This window comes from Hyla sarda, unplaced genomic scaffold (assembly GCF_029499605.1).
Source record: "Hyla sarda isolate aHylSar1 unplaced genomic scaffold, aHylSar1.hap1 scaffold_161, whole genome shotgun sequence".
Classification (NCBI taxonomy): Eukaryota; Metazoa; Chordata; class Amphibia; order Anura; family Hylidae; genus Hyla; species Hyla sarda.
This window is the reverse complement of record NW_026608246.1, coordinates 235,117-261,367: the sequence shown is the minus strand read 5'-3', so window position 1 is coordinate 261,367 and position 26,251 is coordinate 235,117. Positions and strand designations below refer to the sequence as shown.

At 48.2% G+C, this 26,251-nt stretch overlaps 1 protein-coding gene across 1 annotated transcript in view; it reads right to left on the bottom strand.

The window, feature by feature from the left end:
- Positions 1 to 258: 258 nt before the first annotated feature.
- Positions 259 to 26,251, bottom strand: part of INPP5F (inositol polyphosphate-5-phosphatase F) — a gene marked incomplete in the record, with an annotated part of 139,701 nt that continues 113,708 nt past the window's right edge. Inside the window, 7 exon segments of the mRNA XM_056552439.1 lie at positions 259 to 1,936; positions 2,035 to 2,122; positions 12,063 to 12,191; positions 12,622 to 12,695; positions 12,778 to 12,849; positions 14,701 to 14,899; positions 15,664 to 15,781. Coding sequence (XP_056408414.1) covers positions 883 to 1,936; positions 2,035 to 2,122; positions 12,063 to 12,191; positions 12,622 to 12,695; positions 12,778 to 12,849; positions 14,701 to 14,899; positions 15,664 to 15,781 — 1,734 coding nt within the window.

The window sequence follows — 26,251 nt, the reverse complement described above, 5'->3', positions numbered from 1 at the left end:
GTTACATTTTATGTAGGGTAGGGTCACACGTAGCATAATCCCAGCATATTTGATGCTGCGTATTCTTCTATTAGCAGACACCACAGCCCACACCAGCCCCGTGTATGCAGTAAAGTTCAGAGGCGGCCCGGCAGGCTGATGTGACTGATGCACGGCTGTTGCCGAGTAGCCCTGTGAGTCTGCTCATAGGAGAATACGCAGCCAGATATTCCCTGTCTGGAAGACACAAGAGAAAGAAATATCAGGACCAGAGACAAATTATTTGCCTTGTATGTATTTTTTTTTTATTAAAATAGGTCCCTTTTCTTTAGACATCTTAATATTCTGCTTTTAAAACACTACAAATAAGGAACGGACAAGGTGACAGAAACACATTAATAAATACAAGTCATGACGGAGGCACCGAGGACATTACCATGTACACACATCTACACCACACTGGGCCTGCGCTACCACAGACACGACCAGGCCACAGAGCTAACAGGAGTTGTCTTTGTATTGCAGAGGACGTTCCAGTGTAAAGTCTCTTTCAGAAACTTCATTACATGGGATCCACTTAATGGCGCTCTTATAAAAGGACTGTAATACTTTAAGGCAAAAAGAGGGGAAGACTGTGCAAAAAAAAAGTGTCAGTGTCAGGTGGCAGCATCTATATGTACAGTGTAAGAGGCAAAATAAATAGTAGTTAAAAAAAAAATAAAAAAAAACACAACTACTTTCCTGATCTGAAAGCAAAGTCTGTCTTAAGTAAAGAGACTCCACAAATGTCAAAAATTCTGCCTGGAAAAATAGAGATATAAAATAAATTAAAACTGTAAACATTCTTGTGACTGAGCGCAGTGCTGTGGGAGGAAGGACGCTGGCGCAGTCATGTCCGGTCACTCAGATCTGGATGATGCGTGTTTGACACTGGGTGAACATTTCTTTAAAATCATTTTTTTGGGTGACCACAGTGGTCTCGGGATCTGGAGACTTTTGTACTTTTGCCACAGCAAAGTTAATCCCTTGAGCCAGTCCAGCATGAGTTATATTTGCTACCTGGACTACTGAACTACGGATCTTGGCGAATGGAGATACCGCTCGACTACTACTATCAGCTGGAGAAGCTGCAGAGCCTGAGCCAGGACTGGACCGTCCAGAGAGCGGAGCTGGGTCTACAGATAACATACGAGGATCAGAGTCACCGACAGACACATCGAGCTGAGACGGACGCTTCTGTAAATCAGCTTCCAATTCCTTTGTGGTGGATGAGATCTCCCCGGAATTACTACATGGTGTGACATGCTCCATCTTCTGCTCCTCTTTCTCATCTCTGTCTTTAAGGCAGTCTTTGGTCTGTGCATCCTGAACAAACTGATGACAGTATGCCTCGATGGGGGTCCCAAAATCTATGAGGACATTATCCTCTGCTGAAGCCTGACACTGGGTGATCTGAATCTCAGTAGGAATGTGAAGATTAATCTCGGCACTGCTGATTGATTGAGAGCGGCTCCCCAGACGGGGGACCGAGGCAATGATTCCACAGCTGGGGAGAACATAATCTACTTGACCAATGTTCTCCAGAGAGCCTGTGACTTGTCCTTCGTCATCAGATTTGGGAATGTAGTCGTCAGAATGAAATGAATCGCTATCTGAAGAAAGGTCCAGGTCTGATTCCATGTGACCTTTGACATCGTTGCCAGGATTTTCAAGGCTGCTATCAGACTTCCATAGACTGACCTGCAGGTTGGGTTTCAAGAATCCTTTCACTTCTGCCTTGTTAAAGGTTCCTAACTTCCGTAAACTTCCAATGTTTGTTTGTTTGACCTTCTGGTTGAGAGAGGAAAATTTACTCATCAGGAAGTTCTTGCTCTGAGCGAGGCCAACACTATTGATCCCCAGCTTCCCTCCTTTGGAACGTATCCCCATTATCTCCTCATGAGGTTTACTGCTTTTCCTAAAAAAATAAAATAAAATAAATTCCCAATGGTAACAAGATTTTATTTACATTCTATGTAAAGGTCCAACTAAAATCACTTTGCCCAAGGTCCTAACCTCTCCAGCTTCTTCTCAATGATGGAAACATCTGACCCAAGTGCTTGCTTTGTGATCCGTAGCATTTCTGCTATGCACAATAGGGTATCTGCAAGTCAAACAAGAGGGTATGGGTCAGGTCCAAGCAAAATGGAGAGAAATAACACGTCAATCCTTTATGTAAGGCCTAGCTTACAAGAGCGGCGCGGCTGGGAATTGTGCCCCTATGACGCTTGTGAGAACATGGCATTAGATGGGAATGACTCCCTGTGGACAGTAGGGACATTTTAGATTTAAAGGTGGGGTCCCATCTCCATAATCAGTTTTCATATTGTAGGTCATGTAATATTATACACTTTTGTAAGTATAGTTCATAAGGAAACACAAGGTCAGCTCACCAAGCCCCAAGCAGTGGAATCAAACTTAAGCATCACACATCAGGGTAAAAGCAGGAAACGCTAATGTATGACGCATTTCAGGTCATGTGACCTTTTTTCAAATGCATGGTTGTCAGTGGGGAGGTGTGGAGTATCTAAATGGTTAAGCACAGGTGGAAAAATTAAGAGGGGGAGGGAGATATTCACTCCACATAGTGCCACATAGGCCTCACTGAAAATCACAGATAAACTTGGATACATACAAATACACCACCTAAACATAAATAAATAAACTATCATAAAACAGGTAGAAAAATAGGAGCGACTACTCTATCACATGAAAGACCAAAGACAGATGAAGATGTAAATAAACATCATGATCTATATTGAAAAAACAACGAGGACGTAGAAACTACAATCAAAAATCTAGGAAAGACTCCAGAGTCAGTTTCAACGACATGGACTCAGATGATACTCTTCACTATACTGAAGAAACATCAGCTGATCAAGAACAATCCGAAAGCTTCGTCTTCACCCCTGCCTGCGGTTCACAACAAAAAGCCATCTACATCAAAAAACGCAGGGCGGGGAGGAAGCACCGTGCCGGTAAGAAGGTTCACCAGGAGCAGCAAAAGGTAAACACAATACTGATCTATAATTTGTCTGCCAAGATTTTTTCACCTGCACAACTTTCAGTCTTATCCAAGGGACTTAATTTTTCTCCATCCTGCAGAATGGACATATTCAGGATATTATTAGATGTAAACAAATTCGTCAGGAATATTACTGTTAAGAAACATTTTTTTGTCTGTGAAGATATTATGCTTGACAATGAATATTTACATAATGATGAGAGTGATGATATTAATACACATGATTTGCATTTAAATAATGATATTGATGTGTCTGATGTTTAACACGGGGCTCAATCAGTTGCCATCGGCTCCAGTTTTGTGGAGCTGGTCGCTTTGTCGGACCTCCAAAAGGAGTTTAGACAAAACTGTTACATCTAAACCACCCATTTTTAATACTAAAAATCCTAATTTCTACCCAGTCATGTCCTGCACTTCCTCTTTGGACTGGTTTCAGGATTGTGTGGAACGAGACCTTATGTCTCTCCACAAAAATAAAAATAATCATCACAGTAGAAAAATATGGCAAAAAGAATTGGGTGAGAGAAGAAGCACAGTGGGGAAAAATACACAAAGAATTCATTTTATTCCATTAAATGCGAATCATAGGGTGATACAGTTTAATATAGTTTATAGGCCGTACTATACACCTCTCTTTTTGCATAAAATAGGTAAAAAGAACTCGAGTGCCTGCTCAAAATGTGGGCAAGAAGAGGCAGGATTGTTGCATATGCTTTGGACATGTCCAGAAATAAAGACATTTTGGGGAGAAGTTATACAATTAGTTGAGAAAAGTTGGAAGATTAGAAAAAAAAATTAACACCAATAAATGCGATCCTGGGAGGGGATATTGGGCAGAAATAAAAAGGGATTGGGAAAAAAATTCAAATGTCACTTTTTTATGACAGATTAATTATAGTAAAACAGTGGATATCTGTAACAGGCCGGAGTGTGCATCAATGGGGGAGGGGTTGAGGAGGGAATATAGAATTGAGATATAGAGAACTAAAAAGCTGAGCCGCGGGGTCCGATAAGACATTTTTGACCTATCCCTTCTTCCCTTTTTTTTTTAAATCTATTTATTTTTAGTCAATTTTCTTTTTTTCTCTTTTCTTCTTCCTCTAGGGGGGGGGGGGGGGGGGGAGGGATAGGGGGATGGGTGGGAGGAGGGTAAAAAAAATTTGGTATAAAATATTGTATTTTTTTTAATATGTGGTGGTAATAATAAAAAACAATAATAATAATAATTCTGACAAAAATTGTCCACATAAAAACCTGACTTCCAAAGAGGAAAATGCTCTCAAACAGCTCTCTGACATGGATGATGTAATCTTTCGGCAAGCGGACAAAGGAGGGGGTATTGTGATTTTGGACAAGGGTCTGTACTACAAATTAAACAAAAAGATGTTGGATGATTCTATCACCTACAGACCCTTGCCCAATAATCCTACTCATACATTTTCAGAGGAATTAACTGATTTTGTTAATATGGGGTTCTCTAGGGGTATATTCAATAAAACACAAGTAGAATATTTAATTCCACAAAACCCAATAAATCCCCATCTTTCATTCTCTGCCCAAAATACATAAGCAAATCTTTCCCCCTCCCATGTGTCCAATCGTTGCGGGCATCACATCGTTGAATGAAAGATTATGCTCGTGGGTAGATCCTATGCTACAACCTTTTATTCCATCCATTCCAGGATATATAAAAGGCACTAAACACCTTCTTGGTATGTTGAGCACAGTCAAGTGGGATATGCATTATTCCTGGGTTACAGCTGATGTAACTTCCCTATACTCAGTCATTCCACACGGGTTAGCAGCAATAGCACTTACCTAGTTTTTGAGCACCTATTCAGATTATGCGCCTTCACTCCAAAACTTTATTGTTAAAACAGTTGACTTTCTTTTGACACAATTTTTTTTATGTTTGACAACTGGTGCCTCGATGGGGGCAAAGTTCTCCCCCCTCTCTCGCCAACATTTACATGTGCTGGTGGGAGAGGGGACACTCTTCTCCCTCAGTAACATTCCTTTTTCTTCATCCCTCCAATGGTATGGTCGCTATATCGACGATCTGTTATTTATCTGGAATTCCGATATAGCGGCCATATCAAATTTCTCAGAATTTTTGATTGTCAATCCCTTCAATCTCTCTTTCACAGTTAATTCCAATGCAAATCAAGTATATTTTTGGATTTGTGTCTTGTGGGTGAGCAGGATGATGGATCTATTGTTGCAAGCACATATCGAAAAGAAACTGCTGTTAATTCAATTCTACATGCCTCATCTTGCCATCCCAGACACGTAACAAAAAATGTACCAATCGGAGTGATGATCAGAGCACACCGTAATTGCAGCTCTGACCCTCAATTTGAACATGAGGCAGAATTGATTGCTGAACATCTCGTTGCTAGGGGTTACCCAAGGTGGAACATTGAAAGAGCTAAAACAATAGCTAGGAATAAACACAGAAATTCACTTCTTTCCTCTACTCTTCTTTCCAATACTGCACGACTTAACCCTATTGCTTTTTCTACACAATATAGTGAAGACTACAGACAGATATTATCCATCGCTATATGCTTATTATTTCGGCAGATCCGGCTATTTCACCGGCCCTTCAGGCAGGATACAAATGTGTCTCTAAACGTGCACCCACCATCGGACAAGCCATTTCACTTAGTCTTTTTCAGTCCAATACTAAGAATAAGCCCACTTGGCTCAACACCCCTGGCTCTTTTAAATATGGACATAATAGATGCATCTGTTGTAATATAATGAATATTAGCACTCAATTTACATCTTATTCAACAGCTAAAACATACTCTATTAAACAGTACATCAATTGTAATACCCCATATGTAATTTATTTAATGTCCTGTGAGTCTTGTCAAGTTCAGTATGTTGGCTCTACGTCCAACCCTTTAAAAGTAAGAATCCGAAAACATCTGTCTGATGTTAACCATTTTCATTCAAAAAAGGTTTCAATGATTACACACCACTGCGCAGAGCAACACTGGCAGTACAGCAACGGTTAAATTACAGGTGATTGAAAGGGTTAATATCCCCACTTGAGGAGGAGACCACAAACAAAAATTGTTGGATAGAGAAGTTTTTTGGATCCTGCAACTTGAAACCAGGTTCCCGAAAGGTTTAACTAAAAGGCAAGATGTCATCCTACATAATTGAAAATATACTAATTATTGCCATATGCACTTCTTCATTCATTTTCTTATCATTTACCATGGCTCTATTCAACAATATACATTTTTTCCATTATTTCTGGATGTGGTGGTCTGTTCAATTTTTTGGTTCCTTTCTACATACCGTATTTATCGGCGTATAACACGCACTTTTTAGGCTAAAATTTTTAGCCTAAAGTCTATGTGCGTGTTATACGCCGATACCGCCCCAGGAAAGGCAGGGGGAGAGAGGCCGTCGCTGCCCACTTCTCTCCCCCTGCCTTTCCTGGGGTCTAGAGCCCTGCTGCTGGCCCTTCTCACCCCCTGGCTATCGGCGCCGCTGCCCGTTCTGTCCCCCTGACTATCGGTACCGGCGCTGATAGCCAGGGGGAGAGAAGGGGGAGCAGCACCCATTGCCGGCGCCACTGCCCCGTTGCCTCCCCCCACCCCCGGTGGCATAATTACCTGGGTCGGGTCATCGCTGCTCCAGGCCTCCGGCGTGCGTCCCCGGCGTCGTTGCTATGCGCTGCACGGCGCGGCGCATGACGTCAGTGTGCCGCGCCGTGCATAGCAACGACGCAGGGGACGCACGCCGGAGGCCTGCAGCAGCGCGGACCCGACTCAGGTAATTATGCCACCGGGGATGGGGGAGGCAACAGGGCAGCGGCGCCGGCAATGGGTGCCGCTGCCCCTTCTCTCCCCCCTGGCTGTCGGCGCCGCTTCTCTCCCCCCTGGCTATCGGTGCCGGCACTGATAGTCAGGGGGACAGAACGGGCAGCAGCGCCGATAGCCAGGGGGAGAGAAGGGCCGGCAGCAGGGCTCTAGACCCCAGGAAAGGCAGGGGGAGAGAAGCGGGCAGCGACGGCCTCTCTCCCCCTGCCTTTCCTGGGGGTGTATCGGGGTATACACGCGCACACACGCACCCTCATTTTACCATGGATATTTGGGTAAAAAACTTTTTTTACCCAAATATCCTTGGTAAAATGAGGGTGCGTGTTATAGGCCGGTGCGTGGTATACCCCGATAAATACGGTATATATATATATAATTATATAAAATTTTTCGTTTTGATGTTTTTTAAGCTCAAAATGTACCATACATAATATATATATATATATATATATATATATATATATATATATATATATATATATATATATATATATATGTATTCATATTTAAAGAAATAATTTTTTCAATAATTATGCGTGTTTTGGTACTTTTTTTTTTGCTTTACAAGCATCATTTGGGGAGATTTATCAAAACCTGTGCAGTGGAAAAGATGCCCAGTTGCCCATAGCAACCAATCCACTCGCTTCTTTCATTTTTAACAAGGCCTCTGCAAATTGAAAAAAGCGATCTGATTGGTTGCTATGGGCAACTTTTCCTTTGCACACGTTTTGATAAATCTCCCCCATTGTAGGATATGCTTGATAAGGGTTTGATTTGCTTAATTTTAAGCACATATAACAAATATATATAACAAATCAATTCCCCTTTTCTCTCGTTTGTTTTTCTGTATTTTCTAGTCTCCTCCTACATACCATGTTTGGTTTTAATCCATACTACGAGTCTATTTATTCATGTTTGGTATATATTTTTATAGATACATATTCACATTTATACCTACATACATGCGTTTTTTTTCTTCGACAAATATATTGTCTTAGTTTCGAATTTATGCTCATTCATACATGATGCTAGAATGCAGTAAAGTCTATTCACCGCATGAAGTTATTATATGTATTTTTATTCATATTTCATATTTTATACTAACATTAGATGGATTAAAATAAATTTATGAATTTTTGTTACAATGGAAATATTTTAACTTTTACTTTATCTGTTTTATCACAAACACTATTCGTTGGTTTATAGTATTAAGTTTGAACATTTAGCTATTTTATCCTATGGTGCACAACTTGCACCACTATTGTAATTTTCCCTTGGTGGGAGGGAGGATAGCCTTGCAATTTCACCACCAGGTGTAAGCACACAGGTGCGTCCCCTTTTGCCGGGCTCTCCTCCCCCCTTATAAGGGAAAACATGGTGTTCTTACCTTTGCATGACTAAGGCCGGGTGCCACCGGCCGAAACGCGTCACCTTCCCGTATGTCCAGTGTGATATGTGTATAACACAATAAAGCCACATCTGTGAAAAGCTGCGCTGGACCTCCTTTTCTGTTCTTGATTGCTACGAGGTGAATCCGCACCTGTCCGTGCTGTAGCAGGTCTATGCCAGGTGAGCTGATCCTACTCTTCCTTTGCTAGTAAATAAACGTGATTTAATATTCAATAGTGCAGAATCAAGTCCGATCTATGATGTAAACCGTGAGGTCGAGACTTCCGCAACAGGTAAATCCAATAGACTTCTCTCACCGGGTCTACTCCTCTGATTTATTCCATAGTATAGAATCGGTTCAACAATCAGATACATCACGAAAATGTTTAGAAACACTGGAAAGGTTAACATCAAGCAGATTATTGACACCACTAAGATGTTCCTAAATTCGTTTTTTCATTTGAGAGGTGACTTTTGTTGCACCAAACTTTATAAACTACAAAGGAAGAACGATGAAACAGGAAACAACTTGTCAACAGCAGATTGGCAAACCACACATCAAGTCCATGGCAATCCTGCATTTAAAAAAAGGTCACAAGACCTGGAATGCGTTAGCGTTTCCTGCTTTTATCCTGATGTCTGATGCTTACGTTTGATTCCACTGTCAAGTGTTTTACTTTGGAATCCAAATAAAGAGAAGAACATTTTACCGCTGGTTCCTTCCTTGTCATGTTACTGCTGCCCAGCCGCTGCTTTACACTCTCTGCACACTGCAGAAGAAAGGCGCAATCCTGCACAGATACCGCTGATCTGCCAGGAACCTTATCTTTATGTAACAATTCCTGACACTTCAGACACCAGATCTTGTTCACACTGTACTGTGTCAGGCAATATGGTAGTAGCCTGCACACAACCAGCGTGTCTGAAGTGTCAGAGCAAGAGTCCTCCCTACTGAAAGAGGCAGCTCAGCAGACCTGAATATGGCAGATGAGACACCCTTTATTTGGCGGGAAATTGTTCAAGAATTCTAGCAACTCCGATACATGTGGAATATGAGGCCTGTGGATGGGCACTCCGCATCAGTTGCAACAGACGGTGCGGGGGCAACACAAATGAGCCACAATCTGGTTTTATGTATATCGCAGGACAAGGATTCATGAACATTACAAATAGTAGAGATTTGTATACAATATAGTTAAGGACTCAGATCACGTGTTGGAGGACCAGGACGGGGTTAAAAGGGTTCTCCACGATAAGGCGATTTTAGTACATACCTGGCAGACAGTAATAGACATGCTTAGGAAGGATCTGCGCTTGTCTTGGGGATAAATGTCTTTGTTGTGAGATTACCCCAACGCTGAGGATAGCTTTTTGTGAGCTGAACAGTTCCTTGTTTGCAAGTTTGAGGTCACTTTCCCCCCTCCCACACATCAGCCACCCCACCCATTGAAACACAAATGGGCTACATTCCATTAACCCCTTAACTACAATTGATGTAAATGTTCGTCATGTTGCGGTGGTACTTCCCGCACCATGACGTACATTTATGTCATGTATAGCAGGTCCCGGATGCAATCAGCAGCAAGGGACTAGCTGATAGGGGCGCACATCAGCGATCGAGGTGATGTGTGCCATTAACCCCACAAATGCTGTGAACAATACCGGGGAGCCGATCATCCAGAACGGCGGACGGAGGTCCCCTCACCTGCCTCCGCCACCTTCTTAGGGTCTTCTGCTCTGGTCTGCGATCGAGCAAACCAGACCAGAAGATCACCGATAATACTGATCAGTGCTATGCCGTATGCATAAAAAAAATGAGAGAGACAGCGCTCCGTCGTGTGATAACGTTGATACATGGCAAGGGCTGAATATAAAGAAGCGCTTACTATGATTAGTTACACTCAGCCAAGTGTAACAATGGATAATGGCATCAATAGTAGGGCACCTGCAGCTGCTCCACGTCAAAAAGCAGACAGCAAACAAAACAAATCCTCCAGTATAGCGACGGGATTGAGAGCGCAGGATACACCAGGTAAAGGAAATGAGGGTTATTCACCCATGATGCAACGCGTTTCACAGATAGACTGCTTCATCAGGCATACTCAGGTGAGTATGAACACAATATTATGCCTGATGAAGCAGTCTGTGAAACGCGTTGCATCATGGGTGAATAAACCTCATTTCCTTTACCTGGTGTATTCTGCGCTCTCAATCCCATTGCTATACTGGAGGATTCATTTTGTTTGCTGTATGCCCTATGCATAGCACTGAACAGTATTAGCAATCAAATTAAAGTGTAAAAAAGAAAGTAAAAATTGTTTAAAAACAAAGTAAAAAAAAGTGAAAAATCTTGGGACTAAATCAATCTTTTGTTTTACCTGGTTTTACTCTGAGTGTATCCTGCTCCTCGTGGAGCCAGCGTCTTGCTTGAAGCCATACCTCTCCTTGTAGCTGATCGCTAGGACTTCCACACACTATTGTCCAAACAAGCCGACTACTGCCCCATGTAGAAGAGCCTTTAGGCTGATGCAGCGTGTGCCTGATCTCTAGAATGACAATCACCGCTCTGTGCATAGAGAGGTGACTGTAATATCCATTTAGCTGCATCTTTCATTTATCTGCTTTGAGTCCTGTTCAGACATTATGTTTATGTCTGAACAGTTTCTGTGTTTTCTGATTTGGGAATAGTTAACCCTTCAGCACTGGGAGTGTATAGAAGGTTCTTCAGGTGCTGCTCTGGGCTGGTAATTACACCAGTTACTCTGACCATGTTTGCATTATGTTCACTATGTCTGAGTACATGTCCTGAGTTTTAACCATGGTTATATTTCCTGTATAATATCTAGATTTTAGCCTGCGTTCTTTTAGTATCTACGTTGGGTTTTAGTATTCTTGTATAGTTTGTTCTGCATATGCTTTGTGTTTCCTGAGTCTGTATTCACACGTTCACATGTGCGTTGTCAGTCCTGTTTTGACCGAGTTTGAATCCTGTTCTGAGCCTTGTGTTAATCAGTCTATCTAGGAGTGATTGAGTTCTGTGCCTGTATCCGTGTTTGCTTGTAGTAAGGATTTTTGTTTCCTCCTAGGCCATTATCCTGTTAAAACTGTGGAGAGCACCCACTGGCTAGGAGACTATATGGCTTTAGTATTGTTGTCCCTCCATGTTTGGAGTGGGGTGTCCAGTGTGTTCCTTGTTCTGAGTCCAGTGTGAACAGTGCTCTTTATTTCCTGACCTGTTTAGTGTTCTGACATTCAGTTAACCTGTTAATCCTCTGCATCTCCTGGTTTTGTCTGCTGTATATTTATCCCCATATATGAAGTCTTGTTCATATTATCAAATCTCCTGTTAATCTTGATTCTGGTTCTTTTACTGTTTGTTAGTATGCTATATCCTGCCTGGTATATCTGTTTGTTGCTTTGTAGTATTCCTATTATGTTACTGACTTGTTTCCCGAAATGTCCAGTTTTGTTTGACTCTTACGCCCATGCACTTTAGCACAGTATAGGGTCGGATGGGGAACAGCAAGGGACAGCGGTTGCAGGAACAGTTAGGGCTCACTAACTCCATGTTCCCGGCCACCCTACAATGACAGTGACAGGATGGACTGTGTGGAGATGTGGATGCTCGTACTTTCATTTTAAAGCTGTAGCACGAATGGTTGAAGGATTGTACTCACCTACCATATATCTATCTGGCCTTAGTATCAGTGAAGGAATAAAGGAATGGGACTGTTTAGTGCCATTAATGCATTCGACACATCCATCAATTTCCACTAACAGTTGTATTTTACCTTTTCCATCCTCTTCAGGGCTCCGAGTCACAGCCCGCAGGGTATGAAAGTAGCCACCATTTCCCTTGTACTTGTAGTGCAGACGCATACATGAGAACTTGGGCTTCCCAAAAAATGTTGGTTCAGGACCTGAACAACAATTGTTATAAAACAAAGATCATCACAGATATAGCAAGACTAGTTAAACTAGTTATTTAGGGGTTTAATGGGAAGAGTAATGCAGCATGCACAGCCCTATTGTTCCTGTCAAAATGATGGACACAACAACAGAACCCAAAAAGGCTCTATTATAAGTCAATGGGGTCTGTTACATGTCATTGGTGTCAATTGCTAGATAGCGCACAGTCATCATGGATTCCATTATAACAATCATCAGCGTAGATACAGGACCCGCTCCCCTCACCAACCTTTACTGATCTATAGCTGAGACACACAAACCACCCTCCCAATCACAGCTGAGACCATGCAAAAAACCAAGGCTCCTCCATTACAACGTAAAAAGCTCAGGTAAGACAAATATTAACACTGTACAGTTCAGTCTTATGGGAACACAACTCACCAATCTCAATCTTCTCTAAATCTTCCAGACTCAATCGCTGGTACTGATTCACTTTATCCACCTCATCATCGTAGCTGGAAAAGATGACAAACTACATCAGTGCCAGGCACAACAGACTCAGCGCGGTTATAAGATGGAGGGATTGGGGTCACTTACTAGGCCACATAATAGGCGCAGTTAGAGAGCAGCAGCAGGACATCCACGTCTTTGTGAGTTGCATCAATGAGACTAAGATGAAGAAAAATAAGGTTAATTTATTAATTAAGGTTTGCATCCCTTTTTTCTTAAGTGTGAGATGCCAGGTTTATATAAGCAGGTGCAGGTTTCATGCTTTAATTTTAAAACAGTCCAAACTGCATTAAAAACTTTAGGGAGGATGGCACAATACCGCACAACACAACAGACGTGCGGGGTGCACCGGGGAGGGCAGTACAATACAAGAGAAGTGAGGGGCGCACCGGGGAGGGCAGTACAATACAAGAGAAGTGAGGGGCGCACCGGGGAGGGCAGTACAATACAAGAGAAGTGAGGGGCGCACCGGGGAGGGCAGTACAATACTAGAGAAGTGAGGGGCGCACCGAGGAGGGCAGTACAATACAAGAGATGTGAGGGGGGCACCGGGGAGGGCAGTACAATACAAGAGAAGTGAGGGGCGCACCGAGGAGGGCAGTACAATACAAGAGAAGTGAGGGGCGCACCGGGGAGGGCAGTACAATACAAGAGAAGTGAGGGGCGCACCGGGGAGGGCAGTACAATACAAGAGAAGTGAGGGGCGCACCGAGGAGGGCAGTACAATACAAGAGAAGTGAGGGGCGCACCGGGGAGGGCAGTACAATACAAGAGAAGTGAGGGGCGCACCGGGGAGGGCAGTACAATACTAGAGAAGTGAGTGGCGCACCGAGGAGGGCAGTACAATACAAGAGAAGTGAGGGGCGCACCGGGGAGGGCAGTACAATACTAGAGAAGTGAGTGGCGCACCGAGGAGGGCAGTACAATACAAGAGATGTGAGGGGGGCACCGGGGAGGGCAGTACAATACAAGAGAAGTGAGGGGTGCACCGGGGAGGGCAGTACAATACAAGAGAAGTGAGGGGCGCACCGGGGAGGGCAGTACAATACAAGAGAAGTGAGGGGCGCACCGGGGAGGGCAGTACAATACAAGAGAAGTGAGGGGCGCACCGGGGAGGGAAGTACAATACAAGAGAAGTGAGGGGCGCACCGGGGAAGGCAGTACAATACAAGAGAAGTGAGGGGCGCACCGGGGAGGGCAGTACAATACAAGAGAAGTGAGGGGCGCACCGGGGAGGGCAGTACAACACAAGAGAAGTGAGGGGCGCACCGGGGAGGGCAGTACAATACTAGAGAAGTGAGGGGCGCACCGGGGAGGGCAGTACAATACAAGAGAAGTGAGGGGCGCACCGGGGAGGGCAGTACAATACAAGAGAAGTGAGGGGCGCACCGGGGAGGGCAGAACAATACAAGAGAAGTGAGGGGCGCACCGGGGAGGGCAGTACAATACAACAGATGTGAGGGGTGCATCGGGGAGGGCAGTACAAGACAAGAGACGTGAGGGGTGCACCGGGGAGGGCAGTACAATACAAGAGACATGAGGGGTGCCCCGGGGAGGGCAGTACAATACAAGAGATGTGAGGGGTGCATCAGGGAGGGCAGTACAATACAAGAGAAGTGAGGGGTGCATCGGGGAGGGCAGTACAATACAAGAGAAGTGAGGGGAGGGCAGTACAATACAAGAGAGGTTAGGGGTGCACCGGGGAGGGCAGTACAATACAAGAGAAGTGAGGGGAGGGCAGTACAATACAAGCGAGGTTAGGGGTGCATCGGGGAGGCCAGTACAATACAAGAGAAGTGAGGGGAGGGCAGTACAATACAAGAGAGGTTAGGGGTGCACCGGGGAGGGCAGTACAATATAAGAGAAGTGAGGGGAGGGCAGTACAATACAAGAGAGGTTAGGGGTGCACCGGGGAGGGCAGTACAATACAAGAGACGTGAGGGGTGCATCAGGGAGGGCAGTACAATAGTCCCTTAGATGATGACAATGACAGTGCATCACATGACAGACCTGGGGTCACAATCTATCAGGGCCCATCCTCCATGGAACTTCTCGTCATCTGGCAGCAGCATCAGCATGTAGTTCTGGAGGAGCTGACTGATCAGCTCCTGATGGTTCCTTTGGCTCTGCCGGTGTAAAGCTTCGTGTTCCTTCTCTTTAGTGAAAATGGAATAAAGATCTTCAGTCACTGGGACGCCCTGCATCAGGTCTGCAAAAAAGGACAAAACTTATCACCAGATCCCTACTAGGAAGGGCCACAGCTCAATGACATATCCATAATCCTACCAGGAAGGGCCACAGCATAAAGAGATATCCCTAACCCTACCAGGAGGAGGCAAGTCTTAACGACATAACCCTACAAGGAGGGGCCACAGCTCAATGATATAACCATAACCCTACCAGGAACAACTGCACCTTGGATTCTCAGTAGCAACTTCTAAATCCTGAAGTTACCAGAAAATTTAGGGACAAAATGCGGTTAGTGTGTTCGTGTGACCATCCCTAGAACTTAGCCGACTCTGAACTATAAAAAAAAGGCAAATGTTCCAAAACTTTCGGCCTCCACAGGTCCCTAGGGCAGTGGTTCCTCAACCTGCAAAACGCATATGGTAAGATGCATGAGCCACACCCTGAAGGGGTACACTAAAATACAGTAAGACAGTGAGCGCTTTCAGCAAAGCTTCCCAGCACAGAACGCCCTTTGTCCCCACATGCTGTGCCCATCTATCCTGCCAAGCTATTTATCCTGTCAAATCTAAAGGACCGAAAAAAACTGAGCCCTTAGTCCCAGTGTAAAACAGAGCTGCATTTCATTACTATTAAAAATTGATCATTTTCTTCTCCACCTTAAAAAGAGTGAGAAACACTGATGTACAAGCTGGGGCTCCAGAGGTTACAGCTTTATGGTTAAGTACACTGGACAAGACTGAAACCTGAACCCATGTGACATGGCCCAGGAAGAAGCTCCCTTACCAATCACCGCCTGCCGATAGGCATCCTTGAAGCGGTTGATATAGTACCGATTCGCAGAGTTGACGCCATCTTTCATCACCCCAGCTAGCTTTCTTTCTCCAGTACGCGTGAAGTCCCCCTGTGTAGAAACGCAAAAAAAAGGGGTTGTAAAATAATAAGACAGCCACCGAAGACATATAGAACAAGATCACCGACACACACAGCCCAGGAGGAGGAAGAGTTCACCAATATACACAGCCCAGGAGGAGGAAGAGATCGCCAATATACACAGCCCAGGAGGAGGAAGAGATCGCCAATATACACAGCCCAGGAGGAGGAAGAGATCGCCAATATACAAAGCCCAGGGGGAGGAAGAGATCGCCAATATACACAGACCAGGAGGAGGAAGAGATCGCCAATACACACAGCCCAGGGGGAGGAAGAGATCGCCAATATACACAGCCCGGGGGGGGGGGGGGGGGGGAGAGATCGCCAATATATACAGCCCAGGAAGAGAAAGAGATCGCCAATATACACAGCCCAGGGGGAGGAAGAGATCGCCAATATACACAGCCCAGGAAGAGAAAGAGATCGCCAATATACACAGCCCAGGAAGAGAAAGAGATCGCCAATATACACAGCCCAGGGGGAGGAAGAGATCGCCAATATACACAGCCCAGGGGGAGGAAGAGATCGCCAATATACACAGCCCAGGAGGAGGAAGAGATCGCCAATATACACAGCCCAGGAGGAGGAAGAGATCGACAATATACACAGCCCAGGGGGAGGAAGAGATCGCCAATATAAACAGCCCAGGAGGAAGAAGAGATCTCCAATATACACAGGCCAGGAGGAGGAAGAGATCTCCAATATGCACAGGCCAGGAGGAGGAAGAGATCGCCAATATACACAGCCCAGGGGGAGCGAGAGATCGCCAATATACACAGCCCAGGGGGAGGAAGAGATCGCCAATATACACAGCCCGGGGGGGGGGGGGGGGCTGGGGGGAGAGATCGCCAATATATACAGCCCAGGAAGAGAAAGAGATCGCCAATATACACAGCCCAGGGGGAGGAAGAGATCGTCAATATACACAGCCCAGGAAGAGAAAGAGATCGCCAATATACACAGCCCAGGAATAGAAAGAGATCGCCAATATACACAGCCCAGGGGGAGGAAGAGATCGCCAATATACACAGCCCAGGGGGAGGAAGAGATCGCCAATATACACAGCCCAGGAGGAGGAAGAGATCGCCAATATACACAGCCCAGGAGGAGGAAGAGATCGCCAATATACACAGCCCAGGGGGAGGAAGAGATCGCCAATATACACAGCCCAGGAGGAGGAAGAGATCTCCAATATACACAGGCCAGGAGGAGGAAGAGATCTCCAATATACACAGGCCAGGAGGAGGAAGAGATCGCCAATATACACAGCCCAGGGGGAGCGAGAGATCGCCAATATACACAGCCCAGGGGGAGGAAGAGATCGCCAATATACACAGCCCGGGGGGGGGGGGGGGAGAGATCGCCAATATACACAGCCCAGGAAGAGAAAGAGATCGCCAATATACACAGCCCGGGGGGGGGGGGGGGGGGGGGGAGAGATCGCCAATATACACAGCCCAGGAAGAGAAAGAGATCGCCAATATACACAGCCCGGGGGGGGGAGAGATCGCCAATATACACAGCCCAGGGGGAGGAAGAGATCGCCAATATACACAACCCAGGAAGAGAAAGAGATCGCCAATATACACAGCCCGGGGGGGGGAGAGATCGCCAATATACACAGCCCAGGAAGAGAAAGAGATCGCCAATATACACAGCCCGGGGGGGGGGGGGGGGGGGGGGAGAGATAGCCAATATACACAGCCCAGGAAGAGAAAGAGATCGCCAATATACACAGCCCAGGAGGAGGAAGAGATCGCCAATACACACAGCCCAGGGGGAGGAAGAGATCGCCAATATACACAGCTCAGGGGGAGGAAGAGATCGCCAATATACACAGCCCAGGAAGAGAAAGAGATCGCCAATATACACAGCCCAGGAAGAGAAAGAGATCGCCAATACACACAGCCCAGGGGGAGGAAGAGATCGCCAATATACACAGCCCGGGGGGGGGGGGGAGAGATCGCCAATATACACAGCCCAGGAAGAGAAAGAGATTGCCAATATACACAGCCAAGGGGGAGGAAGAGATCGCCAATATACAGAGCCCAGGAAGAGAAAGAGATCGCCAATATACACAGCCCAGGGGGAGGAAGAGATTGCCAATATACACAGCCCAGGGGGAGGAAGAGATCGCCAATATACACAGACCAGGAGGAGGAAGAGATCGCCAATACACACAGCCCAGGGGGAGGAAAAGATCGCCAATATACACAGCCCGGGGGGGGGGGGGGGGGGGGGGTAGAGATCACCAATATACACAGCCCAGGAAGAGAAAGAGATCGCCAATATACACAGCCCAGGGGGAGGGAGAGATCGCCAATATACACAGCCCAGGAGGAGGAAGAGATCGCCAATATACACAGCCCAGGAGGAGGAAGAGATCGCCAATATACACAGCCCAGGAGGAGGAAGAGATCGCCAATATACAAAGCCCAGGGGGAGGAAGAGATCGCCAATATACACAGACCAGGAGGAGGAAGAGATCGCCAATACACACAGCCCAGGGGGAGGAAGAGATCGCCAATATACACAGCCCGGGGGGGGGGGAGAGATCGCCAATATATACAGCCCAGGAAGAGAAAGAGATCGCCAATATACACAGCCCAGGGGGAGGAAGAGATCGCCAATATACACAGCCCAGGAAGAGAAAGAGATCGCCAATATACACAGCCCAGGAAGAGAAAGAGATCGCCAATATACACAGCCCAGGGGGAGGAAGAGATCGCCAATATACACAGCCCAGGGGGAGGAAGAGATCGCCAATATACACAGCCCAGGAGGAGGAAGAGATCGCCAATATACACAGCCCAGGAGGAGGAAGAGATCGACAATATACACAGCCCAGGGGGAGGAAGAGATCGCCAATATACACAGCCCAGGAGGAGGAAGAGATCTCCAATATACACAGGCCAGGAGGAGGAAGAGATCTCCAATATACACAGGCCAGGAGGAGGAAGAGATCTCCAATATACACAGGCCAGGAGGAGGAAGAGATCGCCAATATACACAGCCCAGGGGGAGCGAGAGATCGCCAATATACACAGCCCAGGGGGAGGAAGAGATCGCCAATATACACAGCCCAGGAAGAGAAAGAGATCGCCAATATACACAGCCCATGGGGAGGAAGAGATCGCCAATATACACAGCCCAGGGGGAGGAAGAGATCGCCAATATACACACCCCAGGAGGAGGAAGAGATCGCCAATATACACAGCCCGGGGGGGGGGGGGGGGGGGGGAGAGATCGCCAATATACACAGCCCAGGAAGAGAAAGAGATCGCCAATATACACAGCCCAGGGGGAGGAAGAGATCGCCAATATACACAGCCCAGGGGGAGGAAGAGATCGCCAATATACACAGCCCAGGAAGAGAAAGAGATCGCCAATATACACAGCCCAGGGGGAGGAAGAGATCGCCAATATACACAGCCCAGGGGGAGGAAGAGATCGCCAATATACACAGCCCAGGAGGAGGAAGAGATCGCCAATACACACAGCCCAGGGGGAGGAAGAGATCGCCAATATACACAGCCCGGGGGGGGGGGGGGGTGGAGAGATCGCCAATATACAAAGCCCAGGAAGAGAAAGAGATCGCCAATATACACAGCCCAGGGGGAGGAAGAGATCGCCAATATACACAGCCCAGGAAGAGAAAGAGATCGCCAATATACACAGCCCAGGGGGAGGAAGAGATCGCCAATATACACAGCCCAGGGGGAGGGAGAGATCGCCAATATACACAGCCCAGGAGGAGGAAGAGATCGCCAATATACACAGCCCAGGGGGAGCGAGAGATCGCCAATATACACAGCCCAGGGGGAGGAAGAGATCGCCAATATACACAGCCCAGGAAGAGAAAGAGATCGCCAATATACACAGCCCATGGGGAGGAAGAGATCGCCAATATACACAGCCCAGGGGGAGGAAGAGATCGCCAATATACACACCCCAGGAGGAGGAAGAGATCGCCAATACACACAGCCCAGGGGGAGTAAGAGATCGCCAATATACACAGCCCAGGGGGAGGAAGAGATCGCCAATATACACAGCCCAGGGGGAGGAAGAGATCGCCAATATACACAGCCCGGGGGGGGGGGGGGTGGAGAGATCGCCAATATACAAAGCCCAGGAAGAGAAAGAGATCGCCAATATACACAGCCCAGGGGGAGGAAGAGATCGCCAATATACACAGCCCAGGAAGAGAAAGAGATCGCCAATATACACAGCCCAGGGGGAGGAAGAGATCGCCAATATACACAGCCCAGGGGGAGGGAGAGATCGCCAATATACACAGCCCAGGAGGAGGAAGAGATCGCCAATATACACAGCCCAGGGGGAGCGAGAGATCGCCAATATACACAGCCCAGGGGGAGGAAGAGATCGCCAATATACACAGCCCAGGAAGAGAAAGAGATCGCCAATATACACAGCCCATGGGGAGGAAGAGATCGCCAATATACACAGCCCAGGGGGAGGAAGAGATCGCCAATATACACACCCCAGGAGGAGGAAGAGATCGCCAATACACACAGCCCAGGGGGAGTAAGAGATCGCCAATATACACAGCCCGGGGGGGGGGGGGGGGGAGAGATCGCCAATATACACAGCCCAGGAAGAGAAAGAGATCGCCAATATACACAGCCCAGGGGGAGGAAGAGATCGCCAATATACACAGCCCAGGAAGAGAAAGAGATCGCCAATATACACAGCCCAGGGGGAGGAAGAGATCGCCAATATACACAGCCCAGGGGGAGGGAGAGATGGCCAATATACACAGCCCAGGAAGAGAAAGAGATCGCCAATATACACAGCCCAGGGGGAGGAAGAGATCGCCAATATACACAGCCCAGGAAGAGAAAGATCGCCAATATACACAGCCCAGGGGGAGGAAAGATCGCCAATATACACAGCCCAGGGGGAGGGAGAGATCGCCAATATACACAGCCCAGGAGGAGGAAGAGATCGCCAATATACACAGCCCAGAGGGAGCGAGAGATCGCCAATATACACAGCCCAGGGGGAGGAAGAGATCGCCAATATACACAGCCCAGGAAGAGAAAGAGATCGCCAATATACACAGCCCAGGGGGAGGAAGAGATCGCCAATATACACAGCCCAGGGGGAGGAAGAGATCGCCAATATACACAGCCCAGGAGGAGGAAGAGATCGCCAATATACACAGCCCAGGAGGAGGAAGAGATCGCCAATATACACAGCCCAGGGGGAGGAAGAGATCGCCAATATACACAGCCCAGGAGGAGGAAGAGATCTCCAATATACACAGGCCAGGAGGAGGAAATGATCTCCAATATACACAGGCCAGGAGGAGGAAGAGATCGCCAATATACACAGCCCAGGGGGAGCGAGAGATCACCAATATACACAGCCCAGGGGGAGGAAGAGATCGCCAATATACACAGCCCAGGGGGAGGACGAGATCGCCAATATACACACCCCAGGAGGAGGAAGAGATCGCCAATACACACAGCCCAGGGGGAGTAAGAGATCGCCAATATACACAGCCCGGGGGGGAGAGATCGCCAATATACACAGCCCAGGAAGAGAAAGAGATCGCCAATATACACAGCCCATGGGGAGGAAGAGATCGCCAATATACACAGCCCAGGGGGAGGAAGAGATCGCCAATATACACACCCCAGGGGGAGGAAGAGATCGCCAATATACACAGCCCAGGGGGAGGAAGAGATCGCCAATACACACAGCCCAGGGGGAGGAAGAGATCGCCAATATACACAGCCCAGGGGGAGGAAGAGATCGCCAATATACACAGCCCAGGAAGAGAAAGAGATCGCCAATATACACAGCCCAGGGGGAGGAAGAGATCGCCAATATACCCAGCCCAGGGGGAGGAAGAGATCGCCAATATACACAGCCCAGGAAGAGAAAGAGATCGCCAATATACACAGCCCAGGGGGAGGAAGAGATCGCCAATATACACAGCCCAGGGGGAGGAAGAGATCGCCAATATACACAGCCCAGGAGGAGGAAGAGATCGCCAATATACACAGCCCAGGGGGAGGAAGAGATCGCCAATATACACAGCCCAGGAGGAGGAAGAGATCTCCAATATACACAGGCCAGGAGGAGGAAGAGATCGCCAATATACACAGCCCAGGGGGAGCGAGAGATCGCCAATATACACAGCCCAGGGGGAGGAAGAGATCGCCAATATACACAGCCCAGGAGGAGGAAGAGATCGCCAATACACACAGCCCAGGGGGAGGAAGAGATCGCCAATATACACAGCCCGGGGGGGGGGGGGGGGGGGGAAGAGATCGCCAATATACACAGCCCAGGAAGAGAAAGAGATCGCCAATATACACAGCCCATGGGGAGGAAGAGATCGCCAATATACACAGCCCAGGGGGAGGAAGAGATCGCCAATATACACACCCCAGGAGGAGGAAGAGATCGCCAATACACACAGCCCAGGGGGAGTAAGAGATCGCCAATATACACAGCCCGGGGGGGGGGGGGGGAGAGATCGCCAATATACACAGCCCAGGAAGAGAAAGAGATCGCCAATATACACAGCCCAGGGGGAGGAAGAGATCGCCAATATACACAGCCCAGGAAGAGAAAGAGATCGCCAATATACACAGCCCAGGGGGAGGAAGAGATCGCCAATATACACAGCCCAGGAAGAGAAAGAGATTGCCAATATACACAGCCCAGGGGGAGCGAGAGATCGCCAATATACACAGCCCAGGGGGAGGAAGAGATCGCCAATATACACAGCCCAGGAAGAGAAAGAGATCGCCAATAAACACAGCCCATGGGGAGGAAGAGATCGCCAATATACACAGCCCAGGGGGAGGAAGAGATCGCCAATATACACACCCCAGGAGGAGGAAGAGATCGCCAATATACACAGCCCAGAGGGAGCGAGAGATCGCCAATATACACAGCCCAGGGGGAGGAAGAGATCGCCAATATACACAGCCCAGGAAGAGAAAGAGATCGCCAATATACACAGCCCAGGGGGAGGAAGAGATCGCCAATATACACAGCCCAGGGGGAGGAAGAGATCGCCAATATACACAGCCCAGGAGGAGGAAGAGATCGCCAATATACACAGCCCAGGAGGAGGAAGAGATCGCCAATATACACAGCCCAGGGGGAGGAAGAGATCGCCAATATACACAGCCCAGGAGGAGGAAGAGATCTCCAATATACACAGGCCAGGAGGAGGAAATGATCTCCAATATACACAGGCCAGGAGGAGGAAGAGATCGCCAATATACACAGCCCAGGGGGAGCGAGAGATCACCAATATACACAGCCCAGGGGGAGGAAGAGATCGCCAATATACACAGCCCAGGGGGAGGACGAGATCGCCAATATACACACCCCAGGAGGAGGAAGAGATCGCCAATACACACAGCCCAGGGGGAGTAAGAGATCGCCAATATACACAGCCCGGGGGGGGGGGGGGGGGGAGAGATCGCCAATATACACAGCCCAGGAAGAGAAAGAGATCGCCAATATACACAGCCCATGGGGAGGAAGAGATCGCCAATATACACAGCCCAGGGGGAGGAAGAGATCGCCAATATACACACCCCAGGGGGAGGAAGAGATCGCCAATATACACAGCCCAGGGGGAGGAAGAGATCGCCAATATACACAGCCCAGGAAGAGAAAGAGATCGCCAATATACACAGCCCAGGGGGAGGAAGAGATCGCCAATATACCCAGCCCAGGGGGAGGAAGAGATCGCCAATATACACAGCCCAGGAAGAGAAAGAGATCGCCAATATACACAGCCCAGGGGGAGGAAGAGATCGCCAATATACACAGCCCAGGGGGAGGAAGAGATCGCCAATATACACAGCCCAGGAGGAGGAAGAGATCGCCAATATACACAGCCCAGGGGGAGGAAGAGATCGCCAATATACACAGCCCAGGAGGAGGAAGAGATCTCCAATATACACAGGCCAGGAGGAGGAAGAGATCGCCAATATACACAGCCCAGGGGGAGCGAGAGATCGCCAATATACACAGCCCAGGGGGAGGAAGAGATCGCCAATATACACAGCCCAGGAGGAGGAAGAGATCGCCAATACACACAGCCCAGGGGGAGGAAGAGATCGCCAATATACACAGCCCGGGGGGGGGGGGGGGGGGGGAAGAGATCGCCAATATACACAGCCCAGGAAGAGAAAGAGATCGCCAATATACACAGCCCATGGGGAGGAAGAGATCGCCAATATACACAGCCCAGGGGGAGGAAGAGATCGCCAATATACACACCCCAGGAGGAGGAAGAGATCGCCAATACACACAGCCCAGGGGGAGTAAGAGATCGCCAATATACACAGCCCGGGGGGGGGGGGGGGGGGAGATCGCCAATATACACAGCCCAGGAAGAGAAAGAGATCGCCAATATACACAGCCCAGGGGGAGGAAGAGATCGCCAATATACACAGCCCAGGAAGAGAAAGAGATCGCCAATATACACAGCCCAGGGGGAGGAAGAGATCGCCAATATACACAGCCCAGGAAGAGAAAGAGATTGCCAATATACACAGCCCAGGGGGAGCGAGAGATCGCCAATATACACAGCCCAGGGGGAGGAAGAGATCGCCAATATACACAGCCCAGGAAGAGAAAGAGATCGCCAATAAACACAGCCCATGGGGAGGAAGAGATCGCCAATATACACAGCCCAGGGGGAGGAAGAGATCGCCAATATACACACCCCAGGAGGAGGAAGAGATCGCCAATATACACAGCCCAGGGGGAGTAAGAGATCGCCAATATACACAGCCCGGGGGGGGGAGAGATCGCCAATATACACAGCCCAGGAAGAGAAAGAGATCGCCAATATACACAGCCCAGGGGGAGGAAGAGATCGCCAATATACACAGCCCAGGGGGAGGAAGAGATCGCCAATATACACAGCCCAGGGGGAGGAAGAGATCGCCAATATACACAGCCCAGGAGGAGGAAGAGATCGCCAATACACACAGCCCAGGGGGAGGAAGAGATCGCCAATACACACAGCCCAGGGGGAGGAAGAGATCGCCAATATACACAGCCCGGGGGGGGGGGGAGATCGCCAATATGCACAGCCCAGGAAGAGAAAGAGATCGCCAATATACACAGCCCAGGGGGAGGAAGAGATCGCCAATATACACAGCCCAGGAAGAGAAAGAGATCGCCAATATACACAGCCCAGGGGGAGGAAGAGATCGCCAATATACACAGCCCAGGGGGAGGGAGAGATCGCCAATATACACAGCCCAGGAGGAGGAAGAGATCGCCAATATACACAGCCATGGTGGGGGGGGGGGGGGGAGAGATCGCCAATGTACACAGCCCAGGAAGAGAAAGATCGCCAATATACACAGCCCAGGGGGAGGAAGAGATCGCCAATATACACAGCCCAGGAAGAGAAAGAGATCGCCAATATACACAGCCCAGGGGGAGGAAGAGATCGCCAATATACACAGCCCAGGGGGAGGAAGAGATCGCCAATATACACAGCCCAGGGGGAGGAAGAGATCGCCAATATACACAGCCCAGGGGGAGGAAGAGATCGCCAATATACACAGCCCAGGAAGAGAAAGAGATCGCCAATATACACAGCCCGGGAGGAGGAAGAGATCTCCAATATACACAGGCCAGGAGGAGGAAGAGATCGCCAATATACACAGCCCAGGGGGAGCGAGATATCGCCAATATACACAGCCCAGGGGGAGGAAGAGATCGCCAATATACACAGCCCAGGAAGAGAAAGAGATCGCCAATATACACAGCCCAGGAAGAGAAAGAGATCGCCAATATACACAGCCCAGGGGGAGGAAGAGATCGCCAATATACACAGCCCAGGGGGAGGAAGAGATCGCCAATATACACAGCCCAGGAGGAGGAAGAGATCTCCAATATACACAGGCCAGGAGGAGGAAGAGATCGCCAATATACACAGCCCAGGGGGAGCGAGAGATCGCCAATATACACAGCCCAGGAAGAGAAAGAGATCGCCAATATACACAGCCCAGGGGGAGGAAGAGATCGCCAATATACCCAGCCCAGGGGGAGGAAGAGATCGCCAATATACACAGCCCAGGAAGAGAAAGAGATCGCCAATATACACAGCCCAGGGGGAGGAAGAGATCGCCAATATACACAGCCCAGGAGGAGGAAGAGATCGCCAATATACACAGCCCAGGGGGAGGAAGAGATTGCCAATATACACAGCCCAGGAAGAGGAAGAGATCGCCAATATACACAGCCCGGGGGGGGGTTCAAGAGATCGCCAATATACACAGCCCAGGAAGAGAAAGAGATCGCCAATATACACAGCCCAGGGGGAGGAAGAGATCGCCAATATACACAGCCCAGGAAGAGAAAGAGATCGCCAATATACACAGCCCAGGGGGAGGAAGAGATCGCCAATATACACAGTCAAGGA